This window comes from Sorex araneus, chromosome 4, assembly GCF_027595985.1.
Source record: "Sorex araneus isolate mSorAra2 chromosome 4, mSorAra2.pri, whole genome shotgun sequence".
Classification (NCBI taxonomy): domain Eukaryota; kingdom Metazoa; phylum Chordata; class Mammalia; order Eulipotyphla; family Soricidae; genus Sorex; species Sorex araneus.
In genome coordinates this window covers 150,964,019-150,991,393 of record NC_073305.1, presented here as the reverse complement: position 1 = coordinate 150,991,393, position 27,375 = coordinate 150,964,019, and the positions used below count along the sequence as shown (strand labels likewise).

The window sequence follows — 27,375 nt, the reverse complement described above, 5'->3', positions numbered from 1 at the left end:
ATGTACTCTAGAAATTCTGGTGGCTTTAAGAAGCTGGACTGGATGCCTAGAATGTCCTCATACAACCAGATGGCAGGTTCCCTCCCTTTTTACCTTTAACCAAGTCTCAAAAACCACCCCCTCAACAATCCTCTCCTGACAAACTGTTCGAAGAGGCACTTTCCACCTCACTCTCTCTAAAAATGCAACTCCTACAACACTTTGCTCACGACTCCAGCTCACGACTCAAACAGGCAGCTTGAGCTTATCTCCATGGTGCAAGGTGACAGAGCTCCAGGCCTTTGCTCAGGGTTTACATATTTCCCCTACACTTCTATGTGCTTTTTCTGCTGTGGGGAAGGTACCGTTTCTGTTCGAATGTTTTCACAATGTCCGGCCAAGTAACACACACTGACAAGTGCTGGCTTACTGAAGGCCTCTGACGATGACTCAGCTGCCGTGCTGACCGCCTTCCAAGGACACTCGGGGATTACACTGAATGGGTTGGTTCCACTGTTAACCGGGTTCAAGCTGCAGACCAGCATGTGTCTTCCCAAACCACGAGTGTTCCACAGGCAGCTTTGCCCAAAAGAACCGCCCCAAAGCTTGACCTAAACAGGGGAGGGTCCAAAACCATTTTTTCAAGTGAAAGCAAACTTCCCCGAGTCACTCTGATGTCCCTGAGACTTGGTATCAGTCTGGAAACTCCCAAATATAGCTTTAAAAGATTGTGCCAGTATCACATATTATCAGAGTGATTAATTACTATCAATTAACTACAACAAAGTATAAATAATTAATGGCATCAGATTCATTTGCTTCACTGCTCTCCTCGTTCCGGTTTTCTGGAAAACACTGCCTTTTGCAACCAGAGAGGAGGGGAAAGCAGTCCAAAGATCTTTGGCTCATACACTCCAAGGTCAAGAGGCAAACCCTAGATACTCACAGACGCCTTTGCTGTGAATATTTTATCATCTGCATTTTTTAAAAATCAGAGTAGAGGGCACTCCTGGAGCTCTGAGGGCTGCCCATGGCTCTATGTAAGGGGTCATTCCTATAGGTGCTCAGGGGACCTTGCAGGGACCAGGGTTTGAGTTCAAAACTCTCACACATAAGGTATGCATTCTGTCTGGTGAGACATTGCTGCAGCCTTCATTCCTCTTTCTTGCCCTGGAGCCTGTGCATAGAACATAGAGCATGCTCAAAGAATATTTATCAGTAAATAAATATTATCATAAAATAAAGTATGCTGGAGGCCAGAGAGACAGCACAACAGGTAGGGCGTTTGCCTTGCACACCGCTTACCGGGATTTGCTCTCTGGCACCACATATGATCCCCTGAGCCCAGCAGGAGTAGTCACTGAGTGCAGAGCCAGGAGTCAGCCCTGAGTGCAGCATGAGCTCAGGCAGGCGGATAGGGAAAGCCCCCGTTCAAGGCAATGGCAGTAAACTTCCTGGGAAGTGGTAGCCCTGAAGTTGTAAAAGCCAACCTGGCAGAAAACAGGAACTGAGGCCAGATATGACCCTCACCTGGCACCGGCAACAGACCCAGAGAAGCTCCAGCAAAACAAAAAGGCCAGGAAAGAAATTTCAAAGAAGACCATCACCGCTCCCAACCCTACCCCACCTTGGTAACCTCCTTAGCAATGGACTTTTACCTGAATAGAAGCCCCACGTAGGGGCAGGTTGGAAAATCCCTATAAAAGCCACCTTAAACAAAGGGAGGATGTGCATATGCTACCCAAGCCCAGGTGCTGCTTGTGTCCACATGGCCTAGCACATGTGTCACCTGCATCTCCCCTCTTAAGATGTAAAGATCACACTCATCTGTGGAATATAAAATAACAGAGTAGGAGACTAACACCCAAGAATAGTAGAAATAAGTACCAGGAGGTTGGCTCCATGGCGTGGAAGCTGGCCTCACATGCTGGGGGAAAAGGCAGTTCAGATAGAGAAGGGAACATCAAGTAAGCTCTGGTTGGAGGACCCGCTCGGGAGGGGAGACGCGTGCTGAGAGTAGACTATAGATTGAGCACGATGGCCACTCAATATCCCTATTTCGGACCACAACACCCAAAAGGAGAGAGAGAGAGAACAAAAGGGAATGCTCTGCCACTGGGGGGGTAATGGGGGGGGATCCGGGGGGATGGGGGGATGGGATTGGGAGGTGGGAGGGATACTGGGTTCACTGGTGGTGGAGAATGGACACTGGTGAAGGAAGGAGTGCTTGAACATTGTATGAGGGAAACACAAGTATGAAAATGTGTAAATCTGTAACTGTACCCTCATGGTGACTCACTAATTAATAAATAATTAATTAAAAACAACAACAAGAAAAAGAAAGATGTGTACTTTCATGCTTTCATGTCTAAAGCTGGGATGTACGTAGGGGCTCTCTCTGGCCTCAGAGAAGCCCGGGTTCTCTCTTGACCATGTTACTCTTCACTCCCTCCAACTTTCCTTTCCTCCTTCCCTTCAAAACCTCCAAATAAAATCTGTGTTACTTCACTACTTATCTACTCCTGAAATTCTTTGCTGCGAGGCGAGACAAGAATCCAGTAACGTTGGGTCCCGGGTGGCAGAGGCAGATCAGAAGAAAGTGACTGTCTTTCTCCTCCCCGCTTCACATAAGCCACCCATGGTGCCCATTGACATCACCCCCACCCCCCAAAATAAAATAAAATAATGTGTGCTTTCATCTAAGTCTGATCTTAGTACTTAAACAAAATGCTCCAGTTCTATATCTTATCATAATATCCATTGAATATCCAAGGGATATTCAAATCCCTTGGTGATGGTTAAGTTTTGGTTTGTTTTTTTTTTCTCCTCTCTAGAAAACAGCACGCATACAATGATTTTTTTCTAAAGTTAATCAGACTTCACACTATCTCTATTTTCCTTTGGTTATTTGTTATGCCCTAGTCAAAGTATTTTGTGAGCTGGATAGTGTTATTATTTACATCTCATCCTCACTTATTACACTAGTGATTCACCATTCCTAAATTATCCATCAGATGTATTTTATATTCTAGTCTCTTGATCTTTCTAAATCTTGGTCTACACAACTCCATTTGTGCTAATACTTTTGATCATGTATCAAATCTGCTACTCAATCACAGCTAAGTAAAAATAATTAAATTAGTTATCATATTTATTACTTGGTTCATTCCCAACAGCCTTTTAAGTTTTCTTAGATCCTAAAGAGAAAAATAAACTAGGTTGAACCTAAGATTATTTTAAGTCATTGTTTCCCCCACTTTTTCTGGCTCTAGTTGTATAACCTGCACAAGAATAACAATAGTCTCTTTCATGCCACCAGAAGGCATCATGAATGCTCACGATTAGATGTATTGAAAAACATTCAGCAAACATAAGAGTGCTGTGTGTGGCAATCGCAAGTTATTTGGCTACATTCTGTGGGCCCCCAGAGCACAGTGTGATTTTGTTTCTTTATTCAAGCTGGTGTGATTTTGTTTCTCTATTCAAAAGAATTTTGAACAAGTAAATAGAACACCTGAATGTATCATTAGAAGAACCAATAAGCAAATGTTTCATAAGATGTTTAACAGTCCTACTTCAGGTTTTCAATTGCAAGCTGAATTGACCAGAATGGAGTGATTAATACTCTCTTTCAGCTTATTGCAGTAAAACAACTGCTACACACACACACACACACACACACACACACACACACACACACACACACACACACACATATATAACTTATTTATATATTTAAATATATAGGCATTTAAAAATAAAATACCAGATTTAATTTGCAAATTCTGTAGTGTCAGTAATTTTAGAATCTTCAAAGTAAAATTTTGGCCAACTGTAAAAATCACAAACCCTGATTGGCACTGTGTCCAATTAATCACAGCAGGGGGTAGGTAATTCTGAGGGGGAGGGGGAAAGTGCAAAAATCTTTCTGAAAATACAAAGGCATAAATCCACCTTTGTTTTCTTTCTCAGCCCTCCATCTTTACTCCATAAGATGGACTGAACTGAGTTCAGTTGGTTAATAAGGCGAGGTGTGACAGACTGAGAATTATTATGCACAATTATACTTCCTGTCACTGGGTAAAGATGGGTAGGAAAAGAGAAAGTTCCAGTGTAACCCCTCAAAGACTCCCAGGGGGCTAACTGCAGAGAGTCACCCTCAGCACAGAAGGAAGGCAGCAAACTCACAATGTGGAAAACACACAGAAGCCCACCCAGTTCAGTGAGTGAAAATAGAATCAAGGAAGGCAAAGCCAGCACCAGGCAGCACCAAGCTTTAAGTACGCATTCACTCATAGCACAATAGCTGTTCCCTACTAGAACAGAAAAGTTTGTTCACTCCTAGCTTGCTCAGAGATTTTCTGTTTTCAATAATGAATCAATGTTTCATTTGTACTGAATGCTCTATGTCTAATCAAGCATTTTGTTTTTTGTTTTACATGCATATTTTTGTTACAATTTTTAGCTATTAATTCAGATAGTTAGCACAGTATCTATAATGTGATATTTTCTAAGAAAGGCATAGAATTAATTATACTATTAACGTTTAAATAATACAGCTAGAAAAAAAGCAAAGGTTTTGAAAAAAGCTTCTTTACCGACTTAACATTTAATTACAATTTCGTGGAGTTTCAAATTAGCTCTATTCATCTGTGTGTATATGCGTGTATATGTGTATACAGATCATTCCCCCCACAACAACAAAAAAATAACACCTCCATTTGTGGAATGAAAACGAAACACAGTAAGAGAACAACAAGTGGTCAAATTCATTCAAACCAAAGATTTTGTCTACAGATCTGAGCTTATGTGAGTAGAGGGAGTTAGGACTGGCCCTGAGACACTGGTGGAGGGAATCAGCCTGTCTGGTGATGGGGTGGTACTGGACTGCTGTATGCATAAAAAGTATGATTGAGAGTATTGTAAATCCAGGTACCTAAATTAAAATGATAAAATAAAATGAAAAGGCTGTCAAACACTCATCTTGAAAGACATTGCCCTGAAGACGCTATATCCAGTACAGCAGTCCTCTGACAACCATTTCAGAATGTTTCCGTCTTTTCAAGCAATGGTGTCATGCAGAAAACTTACTTAAACAAGACCTTTAGCATTTCCGGCTGAAAAAGAATCACTGGAATTAGAGTAGGTAAATTGAAGAAAGAGATTAAGGAAGCAAATCAGGACCACAAAGGGAAAAGGAAAAAAATGAAGATCATTCTGCTACACTGAAACCTTGCTGTGAAAAAGCATTTTTGCTTTAAATAGACATTAGGTACTATACAGTTATTAGCATTATAAGAGTAACAGTAGTGTCATTCATATAGCCATAAAGACTACACACAAAGGGAAAAAATCATGTTTATAAAACACATAAAAATTTAAATGCATAAACATTCAATCATCAACCCTAAGGAAAAGCAGGGTACAGAGTGTTCTTATTTTAGAAAGTGCTTTAGGCACACAGGAATTATTGTCATCTCACTTGACACTTAAAGGAGTTTAATCACTGAGCAGTTACTACAAACAATAATAGGCAGAGTGGAAGTAACCTTCTGCCTTTGGGCTACACTATACTGTCTTAAACTACATATTAAAAGTCTATCAACAAGTTACCCTTGCTTGTTTAACTAGCTTTTATGATGGTGGTACCCAACAAGTAATACTATATAGCCTAGGTGTAATGGTAGTTATACCATTACATTTGAAAATGATGAAATCATCCGAGGACATATTTCTGAAAAACTATCCCCATTATCAAGCAATCTATAACTATATTTAGTTAATTCTATTCTTTCTTGTATGACTGAGTGGTCTGAAGAATGTGAAGGAATTCAAGATTATATCCAAGTCCTCAAAAGTTGGGTGGAATGCATGTTTATAAGCTCCACAGAAATATAGAATCCAAGCAAGCCATGTGGTGGCTGCAGGTTTCCCCTTAGAAGTCATGGTGTACAAAGACAATATGATAAATTTGAAATATTCAGCTGGGAGTTCAAACACCCAACCCAAGCCTCTGGTCCCTGTGCAAATTTGTACATGTACTAAAAAGTGAGACAGCTCTGTGCTGCAAAGTGAGTTCAGGTTAATTAAGAATTTCTCTGGGCACAATATTATTCCCAGGAAGATGTAAAATCATCTACAACCACCATTCTACTTACCTTGGTATTTCACATGCCTCTTTTTCAATTTATCATTTTCCTTAAGACTTACCAACATTTTATACTACACTACATCTAATACGCTACATATTTTACTGATATTTGTTGTTTGCTATTTATTCTCCTCTCCCCTATAATATGAACTTTAGGAGGGTAGAAATTTTCATTTGTATTGCTCATGTTTTTCTGGCTGTCTTGAACAGTTCTGGGGACTTAGATATTATTAAATGATAAAAATAAATTTTTAAAAAATGAGTAAAACCCAAAACACAGTAGTTTTGTGGAAAGGCATCAAGAAATTGGGTATTTTATCTTAGGTTTGAGATATTTGATCTATTTTAGAGAGATTATCTGAGTTATTATTACAGTTGCCAATGGTTAGGTTAACTGATTTAAATGTAATTTTAAGTAAAAATTTGGCTAACTTTTCACATAATATTAGAAAACTAAAAAAATGGTACATATACTATGATTATACAATATAATAGAACTATACTCATACATGGCTGGAGAGATAGCACAGCATTAGGGCATTTGCCTTGCATGCGACCAACCCATGTTCGGTTCCTCCACCCCTCTCGGAGAGCCCGGCAAGCTACAGAGTATCCCACCCACACAGAAGAGCCTGGTAAGCTCCCCGTGGCGTATTCAATATGCCAAATACAGTAACAAGTCTCACAATGGAGAGTTACTGGTGTCCGCTCGAGCAAATCAATGAGCAATGGGATGACAGTGATACAGTGGATACTTATACATATAGATTTGGTTTGGAAAGCTCAAATATTTGGGAAGTTTTAGTCATTAGAAAATTCATATTACTTAACTATGAAATTGAGCATGTCCGTTGAATTTGCTTATCAGTATCGTACTATTTGAGCATCAATATTATTCAAAGTTCTGTCATTAGTAATTATTAACACCTACTAATTGCACCAATAGGACAAGATTTGAAAGCTCAACTTAAAAGCTTAAGTTTTATAAATCTGACTTTAATAAATAAAACGTAATTCCAAATAAAAATACCTGCCAGTAGTCATTTCCATGTGACATAAGTAAAAATAACCACAATGCCCAAAGAAGGCAAAAACTGCAGGAGCAGGAGCAGAGAAAAGATCCTAGGGCAGCAAGGTGGGGACACTCAATTCTTGGACTAATGCCCCAACTTAAAAGAGGCCGGCCTTGGCCCACCCCTGATCCTTTGGGGTGCTTTCATCACAAAATGAGGTGCACGGGGCTATTTATCAACACCCTCCAGCTCTAAATTATAATGCTGCTCCTTCATTCACCACATAAAACAGACTCGCAATGTCGTGGGAGCTCAGAACACAGGGAAACTACCTCCAGTGGGCAAGCCAGGAGTCCATTCATTGGTGCTGTGAGGGTTGTTCCACAGCAAAACGCTATTCCCACCCCATCCCTCCACACCCCCCCACCCCCGAAATTCTAGTAATGTAGAATGTACTAAACTTAATTAAAGAAGCTAAAGAGTTGTTGGTGGCATTTCCTGGGAAAACACTAGAAGCACCTCTTCTCCTAAGTTTCTCTCCACTGCCTCCAGGCCTCTTTTTCAGCTCTGTAGCACTGTAGCACTGTTGTAGCACTGTCGTCCCATTGTTCAGCGATTTGCTCAAGCGGGCACCAGTAACGTCTCCATTGTGAGACTTGTTACTGTTTTTTGGCATATCAAATACCCACGGGTACCTTGCCAGGCTCTGCTGTGCGGGCAGGATACTCTTGGTAGCTTGCCAGGGTCTCTGAGTGGGACGGAGAAATCAAACCCGGGTCGGCCACATGAAAGGCAAATGCCCTACTAGCTGTGCTATTGATCCAGTCCATTTTTTTAATTAATTGATCACAGCCAATTAATTTAATTGATCACAGCCAGTTACAGATTTCTTTTGCAGCTCTATGACTTTTTTTCCAGTCTAAGCTCGCTTTCTGTGTGTTCTTCATTACCCACTTTCTGTATTTCTCTCTTACTCTCCCCATACATGGCTTTTGCCCTCATTACCAGAAGGGTGACATTTCTATCCCAATTTCTACCTTTATATTGGCATTCCCAAATTCCTAAGCTTACCCTTGGCCCCGTGCCCGCCCGGGAGGGGAAAGGTATTTCTCTCTCTCGCCTCTTTCTCTCCGGGGATGAAGGGCGCGGTGGCCGCCATATTAAGACAACCACAGATTGGGTTTTCAAGCCTGCAATTATCTAATATCTGGAAGAAATCTCCCTGGACTTCTTGTTAAAGTACAGAAATTCAAAACCGCGTACCGCGGCCGCGCGACCTTATTTGTCTTCACAGTAGGTCTGAATCTAGTGGGGTACTCCTAACAACAATGGTGAGGTTTGTGTTGAAATATTGAATGTAACCAAAGTAAACAGAATGTAAAATGAAACTTATCAGTTACAAGGTAGGGGGTGGGGGCGGGATGGGAGGTGTACTGTGTGGGTTTTTTTTTTTTTTTTTTTGGTGGTGGTATATGGGCACTGGTGAAGGGATGGTTGTTTCAGCATTGTATAACTGAGATCTAAGCCCGAAAGCATTGTAATCTTCCACACGGTGATTTAATAAAATAAAATTAAATTAAAAAAAAAATTCCTAAGCTTACTATATCACTTTCAATAATGGGACTTTTAACATTAGAGTATTGGGAACTCTAGCACCCTACCACTTATTTAATTTGAGGGGCTTCTGTATGAAGTTCAAATGATTTTTTTTTTTTCAGAAAATACCTAATTTTTAAAATAGAACAGAAAATGTCTTTCTACTACTCCACCCCGTCAGGGTTACATATGCTGGTATCCACTACCATTTGATTATTAATTCACCCACTCATTTATCTCCCAGAAAACTAATTAGCATATTTTCTATAAACCAGTCACTGCTCAGCCTAGTCCTCAAGGCACTTATGTGCTCGTCGAGAGAAAAAGGAAACAAATAATTATACATATCCTAAAATGTCATCATGTCACACTGGGAAAAATAAGTAAAATGGGACAGTAGTAATGAGACTATGATAAATATTAATTTATATGGTATATCTTGCACCATAGTTTTAAAATTTCTCATCTGTGAATTTTTTAAGTATCTAAAATAGCAAGAGCAGAACACTGCAATTGTGATTAGGAGCCCTTCTGAATATTCAAAAATCTCAAACATGCTGTTAGACAACATATATGAAGATTTTCAAAGTTCTGCTTTTGGCACAAACACACACACACACACACACACACACACACACACACACACACCCCACACCTTTTCCATTGCCTTTGCATTCCTAAAGCAAGACTGCACTGTTTTAATCAACATCCAAGCCACAAGAGACCAGATATAAGTGCTGTTAACTGCAAAAATAAGCAATGCAGGCATTTCTTAAATAAATTTAATGACTTATTAAATTATCATGAGCAAAGAGAAATGATGGAAATATAAGCAAAAATTTTAACTTGCTCATGCCTAATATATATCCAAACAATGTCATTTGCATACCTCCTGTGCATATCTTTTAAGCTTTCATCCAAAAAAAGAACCAAAAGAGCAATCATTTGAAATATTTATCCTCTTGCTAGAAAAATTTCCTTGTGTTTTAGTAGGTAAAATTTATTCTTGAGAAAAGAATTCTGCATGTGGGCCAGATGTCCAAGTTCCATCAACTTACATATTTATGTCAATCTTCAACCCACTCATCTTTACTTTATTTTAGAATACTATTTTCAACTTTCTGGTAGGTGGTGAACAAAGTCCAAATAATTTTCTGATAAAACAATGCATTAAAAATCGTAGTTTGAAACCTAACTGCTACAACACAGATGATGATGAGATCTCTCATAAAGGATGTGGCTTCATTCACCTGTTTCACAGAGTGTAGAGCCCAACACGGAGAGTACTCCATGCATAGTCACAGAAAGTTGTAAAACCCCACACTTCCTCTGCATTGTCATAACAGCACTTGAGCACTGTTGAAGCATCTAGGCTCAAAGGTCTATGGGGTGGACGCCATCTTCATCCTTTGGTAGGTGAGTAACTGAGATTTGGAAAGTTAGGGGCCATGAAGCAAGTAAGTGACTAGACTGGGATGTGAATCCAAATCTCAGCGGTGAGATTCATATTCATCACCCCTAAGCTAGAGCTCCTTTATGTGAAAGGAGCTTTATTCCTCCTAACTTCTCCCCACTTGACCACAGTCATCTCCCACAAGAACAGCAAGGCTGATACCCAGTCAGAGAGGTACCAGCTTCCAGAAATAAATTTTAGGAATTAATTAATGTCAAATCTTATTTGACTACAATCTTTACACATACAATACGGAATGAAACATACTTGAAGGAACTGCAATTTGATACACATATGTAAGTACATATCCACACATATCAAAGCAACACGTGTTTAAGGAATTTGAATGAGTCTTTTAAGAATAAGCCAAGAACCTCAAAGGACGTTTGATCCAACTCTCTCAGGGGAGGAAGGGAATCAATGGGAAATTGAGAGGTGCGTGAAGTAGTGAGCAAAGCCAAGTCCCAAAAGGAGGCCTCCAGCTCCCAGGACTCTGCCCTCTCTGTGCATTGAGCTGCCTCCCAAAAGAGTTTGATCAGGCTACCAGAAGGAAGCAACATGATGCTCACCATAACCATGCCGCCAGAACCCGCCCCAGGCTGTTTCAGGTGAGACCCCTCCCTGCCCCAAGGGACGCAGCTCTGGCAGCCCAAAACTTCCACAACTCAACCTGTCTACACGCTCACAGCCACTCTCCACATGCTCCGTCGAGCATCACCCACAAGTGCATCTATTCCTGGACCACGAGGCCACGTGACCATGCCATACTTCAAACCGCATACTCTACCCATACTCCAGGATTACTGGACCACATTTGACAGCATTCAAAGTAGGAGGTAACCAATATTAGAGGGAAATATAATTTTTTTACAGATATATATATAAAAAACACACAAGACTCAATCTTTAACAACATGTTTGTGATCTCTTATAGAAGGGCTTAATGGCCTCTGGGTTAAATACAGTAATCCTCATACTCTTTCCTGTAAGGATACTTTTTACTAGCATTCTCAGCAGATTTTCATAACAAACAATACAAAATATATCATTTTATTTCTGTTTTAGGGCAGGGATTGGAGTTCAGGATGGAAACATCTGAAATATGGTGGAGGGAAGGTGTAACGGTGCTGGGATTGGTGTTTGAATATTAAATATAATCAAATATTGTGAACTTACTTTATAAAATAAAAAAAATTTAAAAAGAGTTTGATCAGGACATGAATAACTGAAACAAAGAACAACCAACTTCTCAGAGAAAAATTAAGATTTACGAACCCTCTGTAGGGCATCCCTTGATTCATGGGCCTGAGTCAATGTGGAAAGTCCTTTGGTTCAAATAATTGAGCTTGCACACCCTAATAATTAAGGAAAGAGAAGGGGGGCAACAGTGCACAGACTAACGGGGAAGGTGGACGTTTCTGTTTTCTTCTTTCACTGATTCCTCTATTGGGCATGTGTTTGCATCAACGAACTTAGCGGCCAACCTCCCCGGAAGAAGAGAGGGATGCTAACAGGAAAAGCTACATACCTGGCAATGTATCCTTCTTCTGACCTCATAAAAAGAACAAACCAAGGGGTCAGGGAGATAGATGTCTCACAGAGCAGGAACACATGCTTTGCATGGAGTAAGCTTGGGCTCAATCAACATCACATGATCTCCCAAACACCAAGCCATGAGTAAACCCTAAGCACCATCGAGTATGGCCCCAAAAGAACAAAGACAAACCCAGGGTCAATTTGTTGTTTATCGCAGGAGGAGAGAAAACAATTTTGTTCATGTATTTTATTACCTGGTTCAATTATTTCCTTTATATTTACCTTTGCCCTTTAAAACCATTATCTGATACTGAGCTAAGAAAGTAGGAAGAGGGGCTGGAGCAATAGCACAGTGCAAGGCATTTGCCTTGCACTCGGCCGACCCGGGCTCAATTCCCAGCATTCCATATGGTCCCCTGAGCACTGCCAGGAGTAATTCCTGAGTGCAAAGCCAGGAGTAACCCCTGTGCATCGCCGGGTGTGACCCAAAAGGCGGAAAAAAAAAAGAAAGTAGGAAGAGCCTGTAGACTTCAACGGAGCATCAACAGGGAACCAGAAGCATCTATAACTTACCTCACTCATCTCACAGCTGCTGATTGAGTCCCTGCCTTGTGCCAACCTCCCTTCTAGGTGCTAGAGATTAAGTAGTGAGCAACACAGTAAAATATCTTAACCTTGTGTGTCTTATGAGAAAAGGATTAGCAAGAGCCACATGAACAAAATTAAATTAGGCAAAATATGTAGTTAGCATGTGAGAGGGGGATTGCTGCTAAAATAAAAGACAAGAGGCAGGGAAAAAAATCACAGGAAGTGTCCTTTGGGTGGCAAGGCAAAGACTCAAGGCACGAACCCTACAAGGCACACGGAGGATGCTTCCTCTCTTCACAGACCCTTGCCCAGGACCTGAGGACAACTGCTACATCACAGACCAGCACCAAGCTAGCTGCTTAAATCATCACAAACCTAGAGTCCCAGAGATTCTGTGGGTCAGAAAACTGGACACGGCTTGCCTGGTTCCTCTTCCAGAACACGGAAAGCTACATTCAGGTATCAGCCCAGCTGCATTCTCGTCTCGGGCAGCAATTTTCAACCTGGAGACATATGACACCCCCCCCCCCAGGCCTCCAGAATATTCCAAGGGGACTGAAGTGAAATTTGCACAAATGCATATGGGTCACAGCAGGAGACCAAGGGGCCCAGCAATAGAATAGGAAGAAAACAAGTTGGATGAGGGCAACACTCTGAAATGGGCTGATATACACTGATCTACAGAGAAGAACTTATTTCTGAGCGCACTCAGGTTGCTTGCAGAATTCAGCTCCTGGCAGATATTAACTCAGACCCTAACAAATATTCCTGTTTGTGAAACCTATCCAAGGAGACTTACTTGGGCCCTAGCAAATGCCTGTCTCCATAAACGGTCCAAGAGGATTTTGCTAACATGGCTGCCTCCTCTATCAACCCACCTAGAGTCTTGCCTCCACTATGAGCAGTCTTGCTGAAATAATGCAGTCAAGGGAATAACATTCCATCTAACTAACAGAATCTATTCATTAGAAGCCATGCACAGGCCCTGCATGAAACCGAGGGAAAGGGATTAGTTAAGGTCTGATGACCAGAAGTCCAAAATCACTGGGTCCTCATCAGCCCAAGCACTGACAGAAGCTTTACAACACGTATGGACAATCTAACCCAGTGTGTGGACATCACTGCACTCTGCTCTATCGGGATCGCCTCTTCAGCTGGGCCAGGAATCATCTTGCAGTTGATGTCATTAAGACAATGGCTTTGCTGTGAAGGACCCTAAGTCCAAAAAAAAGGCAAAGTAAACAGCCGAGAAGCTCACAGTCCAATCCAGATCCTTGTCATGTTCATGAGTTACTGGAAGAAGCATGAAAGAGGCCTGAGGATGTGGATCAAGGCAGCGTTCCTGGCCTTGCAGGCATAAGACTGAGAGTTTGACCCTGGGCACTGAGTCACATGAACCCGGCATGCTGAGTGCGATCCTGATGATAGATCAACTGCGTAAGCACCATACTCGCTCCCCTCCCCCACATCCCAACCCACACACACCATGAGCACCACAACCAAATGCAGGCAGCCCCTGGTCATTGCAGGGGCAGCAAGCAGCATGAAATGATGAAACACAGGATTGGTATCTACAGAGCCATCCTTTAGGGTAAAGTTTCAAGTAACCTTTGATTCTTCTGTCTTCTCCTACACAGGTATCTAGCATAGCTGTGAATAATTCTTTTTTTAAGTCATGAATATTGCTAGAAACCAGTATCTTTTAGATAACTGAAAATCTTTTAAATTTAATTATCTAGATTCCTTCTTTTTTAAAGAACAAACACGTGTCTTTTCTTGGCATTAACTTCCCTTCCCGGAGTTTCTGCATTTGAATGGGGTTGCCATTCACTGAAAGGGGGCTAATGTCAGGAGAATGAGGAATATTCTGGAGGAAGGAGATCACAGGTTCACTGTTAGCCCTTCACCTTCACGAAGCAGACATAAAGGAAGCCATCTGGACTGAGGGACCAGGTCCAGGCTGGGGAAATAAATCTGGGAGTTAATTCATGTATGGGTAAAATTTAAAACCATGAGTCATGAGGAGCTTATCAAGAGAATTAATTAAGATAGGAAGCATGGGATCAGGTGCCCTGAAAGAGTCACACAGCTTTTCTTATATACCTGGAGTAGACATTTTTTCCACATTCAGTATCACGTTCATCACTGTCACTATCATCCCATTGCTCATTGATTTGCTCGAGCGGGCACCAGTAATGTCTCTCATTGTGAGACTTATTGTTACTGTTTTTGGCATATGGAATACTCGACAGGTATTTTGCCAGGCTCTGCCGTGCAGGCTCGATACTCTCGGTAGCTTGCCGGGCTCTCTGAGAGGGGCGGAAGAATCAAACATGGGTCGGCCACATAAAGGCAAACGCCCTACCCCTGTGCTATCGCTCCAGCCCATCACGTTCATATGCGGACTAAAGTTAACAAAAGGGGACAGAGAGATAGTACATGGCTTAAGCGAGAGAGGCCAACTCTGGTTTGATCTCTGGCACTGAACATGGTTCCAGGAGTGAACCCAGAGCCCAGAACCCAGATTAGCCTTTGAGATCAGGTGTGACCCGCACCGCAGCGCTGCCCCAACAAACGGAAAAGGGAAAAAGGGTTAAGAGAAGTGGGGCCTGGGAAATCTGCTACTATTTCTTAAAGAAGCAAATAATTTTGAACTGAGGGCAATAAATGGTCTAGAAGATGAGGAAAAACTTTTACCCCTTTCCAAATTCTCTATTTGCCTTTTTATGACCTAGGAAACAAGCATTCTAGGAATGCCATACAGGTACATATAGGTATAGGTTCATCAGTGGCTATAATCTCTCTATAAGGTAATCTTTTCTTCTTTTTATTGTTTTGGGGCCACATCCAGCGATGCTCAGGAATTACTTTTGGCTCCTGCACTCAGAAATTACTCCTGGCTGTGCTTAAGGGACTCTATGGGATGCCAGGGATCTAACCCAGGTCAGCTACATGCAAGGCAAATGCTCTATTCTCTGTACAATCAATCTGACCCCAGAAATTCTCTTCTTAAAAAATGAAATCACCACAAATGTGTAATGTGATATCTCCTCTGCCCTGGCTATCCCTGATCCATCAGTTCAGGATTTATACCCTTATCCTTCCTGACAGGGCTGGAGTGATAGCACAGAGGGTAGGGCATTTGCCTTGCACGGGGCTGACCCGGGTTCGATTCCTCCACCTCTCTGCACGGCAGAGCCTGACAAGCTACCCGTGGCATATTCGATATGCCAAAAACCAGTAACAATAAGTCTTACAACGGAGACATTACTGGTGCCTGCTCGAGAAAATCAATGAGCAATGGGTTGACAGTGACAATGGCAGTGATCCTTCCTGACTAAAACTGTAGCTTTGTAGCTTCATCATGCATGTCATTAAATGATTTTTTTTTTTGCTTTTTGGGTCACACCTGGCGATGCACAGGGGTTACTCCTGGCTCTACACTCAGTAATTACTCCTGGTGATGCTCAGGGAAGCTGGGAATCAAACCCGGGTCGGCCGCATGCAAGGCAAACGCCCTACCCGCTGTGCTATCGCTCCAGCCCCCATGATTTTCATTTTTGCTAACCTGTCTAGTGTTGCTTTGATCATGCATTCATCTTTAAAAGAACCTGGATGAGTGGGAGGTTCTCCCCTGTGCCCCAACTAAAGCAAAGATACTGAATTAGGACTGGTGAAGGAAGAGAGAAAGAAAGGGAATTTGATATACTAGAAACCAAGAGACCAGAATTCTTCAAGGAGGTGAGCCATGAGGAGGTGAAGGAGGTCATCTAAGATGAGCGCTCTGAGAACAGACCACTGAGTTGATTTTTTAAAAGAAACCCAATTTGGGGCAGGAGAGATAGTACAGCAAGTCGCATGCTTGTGTTGCGCATGGCTGATCATGGTTTGATCCCTGGCACCCCATACAGTCCCCCAAGTTCACCAGGAGTGATGCCTGAGCAGTGCCAGGAGTATGCCCTGAGCACTGCTGGGTGTGGCCCCAAAACAAAACAAAAAGTGTGACCTAATTTTCTCCTTCCTCAGATCAAATGAAAGCCAAAGTCAAAGTTAGAAGTTGGGAACACTACAGTTCCACCACATATAACAGCTTCCATTAAATAAAACCAAAATATTTATTTCTCATTGGCCTTGGGGAAGGAATGAGAACATACAAAAAAATCTAAGAAGGACTTGTGCAGGGAGGAAAACCCATGCCAAAAAAAAAAAAATGTCTTACATCTTGAGACTCAGAAGTTGGGAGATTTGAAAGAATTCTCTCCTACCACTCCCATTCCAACTTGTTATTTATCTGTTGAATAAATTAACTCCACTACTAGGATCCCTGAGAAGGTATTCCTAATTGGCAAGATTTTTTTTTTCACTTTTCTGTTCCTTTCCCTTTACCATTGTGTTTGCAGGTGTTGTTTTAGAGGATGAACTTGCTGGGATGTGACATTCCTTTCTTGCTTGTGGTGCTCCCACCCTTGGTGGGGGTGCTCCCGTTCTTGAGGACGATGCTCCCTCTAGTAGATGTGACACTCCCACTCTTTTTTGTGGTGCCCCCTCCCCCACCTCTTGGTCTGCAGTGCTCACCCAGAGTCAAACATCTGGGTGAGGTCCACACACACTGAACCTTAGTGCAAGCAGAGGGGCACCTTCATCTCATTGCAGTGCTCACATACATCTGGGTACTTGCTGATTCCCTGTGGTGTTCACACGCATGCTCACTGGAAATCATACAGCCTCATGAGAGACTGGGGGTCATAACAGAGCAGAACCACTAGAACCTTATTCAGCTCATATGGGGCTCGAATTCATGCTGCAAGTTTACAAGGCAGGTGCTGCTAGCTTGAGACTTTTTCAGAGTCCCTAAGGGAAAATTTTAGTTATTAGAAAAGTTTTACAACATCAAGGGGCTTGAAGATTACATCCTTACTTTAGACATGTGCCAGGGAAATAAAGTATAGACATCCAAAGGTAAGTTTGGGAACATGACTTAACATATACATCACTGTATACTACATAATACGACTACAGAACACAGAGCAAAATGTGAGATCTTTGTCTTTTGAGAAAAAATGATAAATTGATGATGAAGGGCTATTCTTAGAGATTATGGTTTTATTCTGGGAATTTCACTTCCTCTACATCAAAATGCAACACTTTATAAACGACTCACACTGAGAAGCTATTTCAAATTCATATTTCCTTGAGGACCCAATGCTTCCTTTCAGCCAATTCAAATTCATTAAAATGTTCTGCAGCTTCCCTGGTGCATTAACGAAGCTTCTTAATTGAATGCATATCTTTTAAATAAATTACACTTCATTTCTTAAATAGTCAATGAAAAGTAGAATGACAGACTTGTTTGGGGTTATCTTTTCTGTGTTCTTAACTGCCTTAGCAAACTTAAAGGGAGGCTACATTTTCAGCAAGTAGATGAAACTTGAAGGGATGAAAGTCAGAAGAAAGACAAATAGGAGATGATCTCACCTCTCTGTGGAAGGTAGTATACCCAGAGTGAATAAGCAGACCAAAATAATAAATGCTGGCTGATAACTCTGACAGTAGAGCTACAGTTTTTCTAGCCCGCTCGAGCAAATCGAAGATCAACGGGAAGACAAGTGATCAAGTGATATATTTTTCTAGACTTTTTTACAAAAAGAACCCAATACTATAGATACTTTCAAAGTCGCCTTAGCAACAGCATCTGTCTAGTTCCTTTCTCTGTCACTTTCCAAGACAATGATGTGGTATTTATCCTTTGTGATGATCTAACGCACATGTCATACACATATTATATGTTTCATTCTTCACCTTACTTATTATCTGCTCAATTTTGCTTTTGCGTTCCATCAAAGTTAATAGATGAAGTTCTTTCTTTTCTTCAGTTGTATAGAAACTGCCCCACCACCACTCAAGAGCTAAAAAAAAATAGTGTCTTCTAAGTATCATGGGACGCATTTCTGAACCACAGTAGTTGTCAATATCTGCATACCTGGAGAGCAGGCCAAGCTGACCATAAAAACTTAAAGCAAAGAGAGCTACAATAGCTTAAAAGCATATCCCTTTTCTACCCATTCCTTCCACTAGATAACTTCTTAAGAGACACTGTGCTACTGTGTTTGGAAGTAGTTAAATCACTGTCATCACTATCATCCCCTTGCTCATCGATTTGCTCAAGCAGGCACCAGTAACGTCTCCATTGTGAGACTTGCTGTTACTGCTTTTGGCATATAGAATACACCACAGGGAGCTTGCCAGGCCCTGCCGTGCTGGCGAGATACTCTCTGTAGCTTGCCAGGCTCTTCAAGAGGGGCGGAGGAATTGAACCTGGGTCAGCTGCATGCAAGGCAAATGCCCTACCCGCTGTGCTATCGCTCCAGCCGTTAAATAAAACATTATAAAACATTCATATAAATAAGTGATTATTATATTCATGAGATTGTTTTCTAAATATCTTTCTTTTGGGGAAGACTCATTCAGTGCATTCAGCCAGCATTTGAAGAGTACAGACCTCCACCTTCTGGAAACAAGTATGCAGACCCTGTGCCTTTTATTTACTCCCAATTCCTGAGATTACTGGATAGAAATGAACACCAAATGAAATAGCCTTTTTGAACCATTTCACATTTGAACCAATTTTTCCTTGCAGATCGTGATAAAATTAGTTACTGGTTCTAAGAATCACATTGTGTGACTTTCATAGGATTCATCTCAAAAAGAGAACTAAACTTAATTCGTGCAACATTCTGCATACCCTCCTTGCCATATTTTGGGGCTATTTTCCTCTTTACTGAAAAGGTCTAGGTGCTAGTCACAAACCTATGTTCTACCTGTACACAGGAAAATGCAATTAATTCTGCCTTCTGTCTTTTAAAATGGCCTTAACCATATAAAAACATAAAGCAAAAATGTTATAATATTGTACATCTACTCCTTTTGTACACCAACTTAAGGAGATAGTGTGAAATAGTAATTAAAATTCCAAAGTATAGAGTCATACTCTTAAGATTCCACACCCAGGTTTGAACATGTCCAAACTAAGTTCGAGAAAACTGTATAACTACTCTACCACTTAGTGTCCTTCACTGTAAAATAAGTAACACTGAAAATAAATTTTCTTCTGTGACTTGTTTGCATATATTAAATAACAACCTCTATGTACATGGTATGGTATCTAGAAATAAAATATCCACTAAAATATTCTTACTAAAATTCCAATGAGATTAAAAAAAAAAACTGCCACCTCATTGATTCTATGTGACATTACCCATGGGGATGAATTTCTGGGTTACTTGGTAAAGATGACCCATATCCAATTCATCCTTGCTTCCCATCATCATTAATGGCCTCATATGCATTGAAAAACAGTGAGATATAGTGGTGTGTTTACATTTAGGATTCAGAAGCACCTGGTGTAGAAATCTGTCCCTCTACCCTTAATTTTTTGTTGGTTTTTTTGGTCCACACCTGGCAGTGCTCAGGGTTTACACCTGGGTCTGCACTCAGGAATCATCCCAACAGTGCTCAAGGAACAATATGGGATGCTGGGGATCGAACCAGGTGGAGGCTGCATATTGCTCCAGCCCTATACTTAAATTTTCGACTTTACTTTTCCTATAAAAATATGTATTCAATGAATTAAAAGTAATGGTATCGGGGCTGGAGAGATAGCACAGCGGGTAGGGCGTTTGCCTTGCACGCGGCCGACCCGGGTTCAAATCCCAGCATCCCATATGGTCCCCTGAGCATGGCCAGGGGTAATTCCTGAGTGCAAAGCCAGGAGTAACCCCTGTGCATCGCCGGGTGTGACCCAAAAAGCAAAAAAAATTAAAAAAAAAAAGTAATGGTATCTATCTCATGGGGTTATTATTAGGAATCAATAAGATAACCCATATAAAGTACTGACCCATGCTACTAAAAGCAATGGCAAATTATATATCACTTACCAAATGTTTTAAGCATATTGGTATTCACAAATTATGATTCCAATCCTATGATGTTAGTGCTATTACTATCCTCACTTCACATAGGGGGAAAGCAAGGCCTGAGAAAGCAAGTAACTTTTGCAGATCATATGAATGAAAGAGACAATTTCAAAATTAAAATCCATGCAGATGCTTTGATTAATTCATTTTAATCACAATCTCTCCAGCCTCTCTACAAATATTTGTTATTTTTACAGTAATCAATAGTATATATAATATTATTGTAATCAAAAAATAAAAAATATTTTTGAAATACTTCAAGTACTATTTTTTTTTTTACTGTTACTAATTATGTGGCAAATTTTATCATGGGCAACAAAAATGTATTTATTTGCTTTTAAGTTTTTTGAAGCAACTTGTCAGATTTTTCATAAAAGAAAATAAGGTGTTGGGCCAAAGTGGTAATACAGCAAATAAGGCACTTGCCTTGCATATAGCCAATCCAGTATGATCATTGGCACTCATAAGATCCCCTGAGCCTGCCAGGAGTGAACCCTGAGTAAAGATCCAGGAGTAAAACTGAGTACACTCTGACATGGCCCACAAATTAAAAGAAAAAGAAAGAAAGAAAGAAAGAAAGAAAGAAAGAAAGAAAGAAAGAAAGAAAGAAAGAAAGAAAGAAAGAAAGAAAGAAAGAAAGAAAGAGAGAGAGAGAGAGAGAGGGAGGGAGGGAGGGAGGGAGGGAGGGAGGGAGGGAGGGAGGGAGGGAGGGAGGGAGGGAGGGAGGGAGGGAAAGAAAGAAAGAAAGAAAGAAAGAAAGAAAGAAAGAAAGAAAGAAAGAAAGAAAGAAAGAAAGAAAGAAAGAAAGAAAGAAAGAAAGAAAGAAAGAAAGAAAGGAAGAAAGGTGTCTATCTGGGAAGGCAATTCAAAATAGGTTTCAATATACTATGACACCTATCACTTGCATGACTAAATTGTAAATATGAGTTATAATTACAAGAGCATAAGAGTTGCTGAAAACAATTGCATTCATTTAATGTATGGATCACTATCCACTTTAAAACTTATGTAGAGGGAAAGTAAAAAGATAGGCGGCAGCTTTGAAGACAGTGAGAATGCTCCTAATACTCATATAAATGTACACTAAGTGGTTTGACATTTTGATTGTAGTACGTAAAATGTGTTACAGACAATTTTTCCTTAGTCAACTGATATCTACAATATGAGAGACTGAACTTGTTGATATTTGACCTCAGAAGAAGGGGTCTTTCACTTTTATTAAGAAAAGAAAAAGGGGGCTGGAGCAATAGCACAGCGGGTAGGGTGTTTGCCTTGCACGCGGCCGACCCGGGTTCGAATCCCAGCATCCCATATGGTCCCCTGAGCACCGCCAGGGGTAATTCCTGAGTGCATGAGCCAGGAATGACCCCTGTGCATTGCAGGGTGTGACCCAAAAAGCAAAAAAAAAAAAAGAAAAAAAGAAAAAACTTTGCTTAGAAAACTATTTTCCAAACAATAAATACTAAAAAAACTATGATTTAATTCATTTTTCCGCAGTTTTCATCCCTTGCTTTATTGTCTATCCTTAATTTTGTTTGTCTTGCTGGGTTTTATGGACCTGATAAACTATCTTAAGCTCTTCCTGGGGAAAAAAAAAATCCTATTAGCAAAGTGTAATGTAAGATAAACAGATTTTCACATCAGTGGAATTTGCAAATTGGTAGGTTTCATTTGACATTTAGGACTTTCCACCATGCATGGACTTCTGAGATTCCCTTGAATAGCCTGAAAATAAAAAAAACTGTTTACTGCAGCAGGCTGATAAATGACCCCAAAGAAATGGGGTCCTAGCCCTGGAACCTGTATATGTCACCTGGAAAAGGGTCTCTGCAGTATAATAAAATTAAGACTCAAAATGATGTTCTGGGATTATCTAGGTCTCTTCAAAGAAAGCCACGAGAAGTATCATGACACAGGAGAATTTTACTGAGGAAAAAGAAGTGAAATGACATGAGAGGCAGAGATTGGGGTAATAAGCACAGAAGACCAGCAGCCACCAGGGCTGGAAGGGTCAAGGAATAATCTTTCTTTGAGCCTCCACAGGGAATGAAGTCTTCCCCATTTCTTAATTATGGTCTCATGAGAGCAATTTTAGATTTTGAGCCTTTAGTACTGAGAAGAATAAATGTTATGTTAAACCACCAAATTTGCAGTGATTTGCTGCAGCAAGGGAAATGAATATACTTATTTATATAAATATATAAGAGTTAAGCAAGAGAATTTTCTTCCTTTTAACCATAAAGAAACTGACAAAGATTTTTTTTAAAATGTGATTTCCCAGAATAATCCAACATTAAAAGGTAGCTTTAATAGATGAGCAAATGAACCACAGCGATAGTACAGCAAGTAAGGCACTTGCCTTAAACGTGGTCAACCCAGGTTCAAGCCCCAACATCCCATATGGTCCCTTGAGTCTCTCAGAAATGATTTCTGAGTGCAGAACCAGGCAAAATTCCTGACCACCACAAGCGATGACCCCAAAACAATAAATGAAAAGACAAGAAAACTTTTACTTTAAGGAAATCCAAAATGTTGAGCCAGAGCGATAGCACAGTGAGTATGGCATTTTCCTTGCATGCGGCCAACTTTGATTCAGTCCCGGCATCCCATATGGCCCCTCAAGCATCACCAGGAATAATTCCTGGGTGCAGAACCAAAAGTAACCCCTGAGCATCACTGAATGTGACAAAACAAGAAAAAAAAAGGAAGGAAGGAAGGAAGGAAGGAAGGAAGGAAGGAAGGAAGGAAGGAAGGAAGGAAGGAAGGAAGGAAGGAAGGAAGGGAAAAAGAAAGGAAGAGAGAAAGAAATACTAAATGTTTCAGAGAAATGCTGCCTTTTAAAACCAAATTTGCTCTCTGCTATGTCAGTTACATTTAAAAGAAAAATATTGGACACACCATAGCAATGCTGCAGGACCCTGCATCAGGCTGTTTCATTTGAGGCAACCCGGAGGGGGCAGGTGAGTTTCCCTCCCCACCCCAGTGGAGCCAGCCCTGATAGCTAAAAATCTCCAGAACTCAACCACCACCCTGCTCACAGCTGCTTTCGGGGGGAAGGGTGGGGAATCTACAGCAAACCCAGTTATTCGGGACTTGTGACTGAAAACTCTGAGTTCAGTTCAACAGAACTGGGAATGGGTGACTTCCCCCCATCTCCTCGTTTCTGGCAACTTGGCAGTAAGGTCCACAAGCCACCTCTGGCTGGCGCCAGGTAATCTCATCAACATGATTCAGAGACTCCTTATAAGTCTCTTGGAAGAGAGCAAAAAGCAACACAACATAGCCATGCCACCGGACCCCGAGTCAGGCTGTTTCATTTAGGACAACCCTAAGTGAGGTGGGTGAGGCCCCTCCCTGCCTCAATGGAGCCAGCCACAGCAGCTGAAAACTTCCAGAACTCAACCACTCTCCACACACTTGGGCCTCACCCACAAGGGAATCTATTCCTGGACATCTCATACCTCACACCACTCATATCCCAAGAGCAGTGTACCACATTTAATAGGGTTTAAAGTGGAAGGTAACCAATCTTAGGGGGAAATATATTTGTACAGGTATATATATGTATATATTATATATATAAAAGCACACAAGTCTCAACTTCTTTTTTTTCTCTTTTTTTGGTGGTGGGAGGGAGTGGTGAGGGGGATCCCTTAATGTAAACTGTCACTCTCATCCGTTGCTCATCGTCTTGTTCGAGCGGGCACCAGTAACGTCTCTCGATTGTGAGACTTATTTGTTATTATTTATGGCACATCCAATACGCCATGGGTAGCTTGCCAGGCTCTGCCCTGTGGGCTCTCTACTCTCGATAGCTTGCCGGGCTTTCCAAGAGGGGTGGAGGAATCGAACACAGGTCGTCCGCGTGAAAGGCGAACGGCCTACCGCTGTGCTATCGCTCCAGCCCAATGTAAACTGTATAAACTATAATATTTTGTGACATTTTATTATCCATCGGAAATTTTGTATGCTGCTGGTCTTTTGTATACATAGGTCTTAAAGAATTTTAAACATGGGGGTGGAGGTGATGAAGAAATGAAGATTTAAGGAGCAAATACTCATTTACTAAAAGTATACATTTAGGGTCATCCTTGGCACTGCCCTCTTCCATAACCAATCTAAGCTATTTTGATTTCTCCCAAGCTTTCCTACGAGCCCCTCTCACCTCTCAGCTGACCAACTCCCTAACCTGTCTCCCTAGGATGATGTCATTTGTCCCTTATCTAGTGTGTCTCACGCTCTCTGGATATGCCTACCCCAAGATTTCGGAAGAGTGGCAAAAGCAGCAAGGGTGGGAACTTCAGGTGAATCTTCCATTTATGAAGTAACCTTTGCTCCCCTTGGTGGAAGGGAACCGATAGCTACCACTAGCAGTGCTGCAGGAGTCTGCCCAACTAACGCACAAAGAACAAAGGTGTCCAGTAAACCACTTACATTATGTGGGCCCTCGCTTACTAGACCTAAAGTTTTTCTCAGGCGACTGCAACTCCGGGCCTTTCTTTCACCCTATTGACGTGGCTGCTCTTTCAAGCTGATCAAATAACTCATCACATGAATGCCTCTCCCTCTCCTAAAAGTTCCTGAAGCAGAAATCAAGTCCGTGTTTATTCCTCCCAGCACTGCGCTTGGCAAAGGAACGCCTTGGCATACGTGTCCAGTGACTCTCAGACGTAAAGCAGACCCAAGAGAGCAGCAGTTCAGTATCCGAACGTGCAGGAACATTCCCTATCTGCTCTAGTTTTCTCTCCTGCCTTCCTGAGTAACAACCACGCGGGCAAGCTTCCAAAACCACCAAACCCCAGGGTGCAGAGTGGCAGACCCACTGAGCTGCGATTTGATCGTGGACGCATCTCCAAACACTTCTCATCTGTGAGTCGGGTGAGCAAAGTTCGTGTGCTCCCCGCTACAGTTTGGGGGGAAGCAAAGTCTCCACCCTCTCAGCCCCTCTGTCTTGGAGAAATACTCCTTTCTTGGAGAATGCAAAAAGGGGTGAGGATTTGTGCAAACAAACAAACAAATAAATAAATAAATAAATAAATAAATAAATAGATAGATAGATAGATAAATAAATAAATAAATAAATAAAAGGAAGCGGCGCCCCAACCGGCAGGAAAATCTTGGCTGCTGGAAGTAAGGGAGGGTCGGGATGCTCGGCGCGGTTCGGGGCAAAGCCGGGGCGGGCACCTGTTGGGCTCCAGGCCCGTTCGCTCACCCCCCCACCCCCCCACCCCCAGAGCCGCTCCGGCCACTCGGGCAGGACGTTTCTGCCCCTAGAGGGCGAGTGGTGCGCGGACTCAAGGACCTCTTCCCTCTCTCTCTTTCTCCTTTCTTCCTCTCTTTTTCCTTCCTTTCGTTCTTTCTCTTTTTCCTCTCTCTCTCTCTCTTTCGGTCCTTCCTCCCCCCGTTCTTTTATATTAGAAACCCTCACCAAATTTCCTAAAGCGTGAAACCAGATGTTCATAACTACTCGGAGGGCTAAATTCCGCAACCCTCCCTTCCTGGTGGTGCTCCCCAAAGAATCCAAAGTCGACGATCTTCGGACCCGTGTCTCTGGTTCCAAAGCCGCCCGCTTCCTTCCCAAGCTGCAGCTATTCCCTTTCTAAAATTTATTTATTTATTTATTTATTTATTTATTTGTAATTTATTGCACGATTCCATCGACATTCCCTGTGCCCGAGCCAAGAGTGGCCCTCCTCCAGGAAGACTGGGCTCGCACAGCCGCGGCCGGCCCCTCTGGGAGCCCCCCCACCAGCGCCGGGACCAGGGGGACCCCGGACGGACGCACGTGGCGATCCGCAGGGGCCCCGCGGCCCCACCGGGCTCCCCTCGCGGCCCCGGGCAAACCCGGGCCCAGCGCTAGAGCCTCCAGCCAGCGGGACACGGCGGCGGGGTCCCCGCTCGGCCCCGAATCCGGACGCTGCAGGCGCGAACCAGAGCTCGGGGCCGGGCCAGTCGCCCACCCTCCCTCCCTCCCTCCCTCCCTCCCCGCTGCTCGGAGGGCACCGAGACGCAAACCCGGAGCCCGCACCCCGCACAACAGGTCTGCGGGCTGCCGCGATTAGCCCGGGGGGGGGGGGGGGAAGAGGATGCGCGTTTCGGGGGCGCCCATCCTGCAGCGGGGGGCACGCGATTTCCCCGCTCCTCTCCTGCTTCTCGGCGAATCGTGAGTTTTTTTTTTGGTGGGGGGGGTGCAGGAATCGATCCCGCGGGCGGGCGCGCAGGGGCGGCGAGTCCGCAGGGTCCGCTCGGTCCGAAAGGAAAGTTGGGTGCTGCAGGGAACGGCGGCTTTCGGCGCGCGCGGGTCGGCCACCACTCACCTCGCGCCTGCGGCTCCATGCTGCCCGATCTCGGACTGAGCGCCGGGGGGTCCTTCGCCGGAGTCGCACGCGGCTGTGCCCGAGCTGGAAATGCGGCAGGCCCCGCCGCTCGCGTCCGCTCCCGGCTCCCGTGTGGCTTGCACGGCGCGGAGGGGGTGGGGGGCCGTCGGACAGCCACCACTGGCCGTGTCTGGATACCTCCGCCCCTTCCACCTGGCCCCAAAGTGTCGCCAAGGAGTCCGCCGCTGGGCGCCACCTGCCGGCGGCTGCGCGGACAGCGCCCACTCCCGGCTCGGGGCCCCAACTCCAAAGCGGGGCGGCTGCCAGCAAGTCCCCACGGAGATGGGTTCTGAAGTCGGTGGTTCCAGGGCGAATTGCACCGGGAAAGAACAGTAGCGAGTCTTTGCTTCTATGGGAAAGTAGAATTTGGTTCCTCTGACCCTCCGGTTCCAACATTTTATCAATTGATAAATATTGAATCGTTTTTTTTTTTGTTTTTGTTTTTGTTTTTTTTTTTTGCTTTTTAGGTCACACCCGGCAATGCACAGGGGTCACTCCTGACTCATGCACTCAGGAATTACTCCTGGTGGTGCTCGGGGGACCATATGGGATGCTGGGATTTGAACCCAGGTCGGCCGCGTGCAAGGCAAACGCCCTACCCGCTGTGCTATCACTCCAGCCCCTATTGAATCGTTTTATGTGTGATTTCAGGTTAAAAATACTTTTTTTTTAGGTCCAGAGAGATAATGTTCCGAGTAGGGTGTCTGCC

General features: G+C 42.8%; 1 protein-coding gene across 3 annotated transcripts in view; it reads right to left on the bottom strand.

The window, feature by feature from the left end:
- TPD52L1 (TPD52 like 1) overlaps positions 1-26,830 on the bottom strand; it is a 123,430-nt gene extending 96,600 nt beyond the window's left edge. For all 3 annotated transcript variants that reach the window (XM_055137028.1, XM_055137029.1, XM_055137030.1), the window contains exon 1: positions 26,607-26,830. In XM_055137028.1, coding sequence (XP_054993003.1) covers positions 26,607-26,625 — 19 coding nt within the window. In that variant the 5' untranslated portion in view covers positions 26,626-26,830. The remainder of the gene's footprint in view (positions 1-26,606) is intronic.
- Positions 26,831-27,375: the final 545 nt, after the last annotated feature.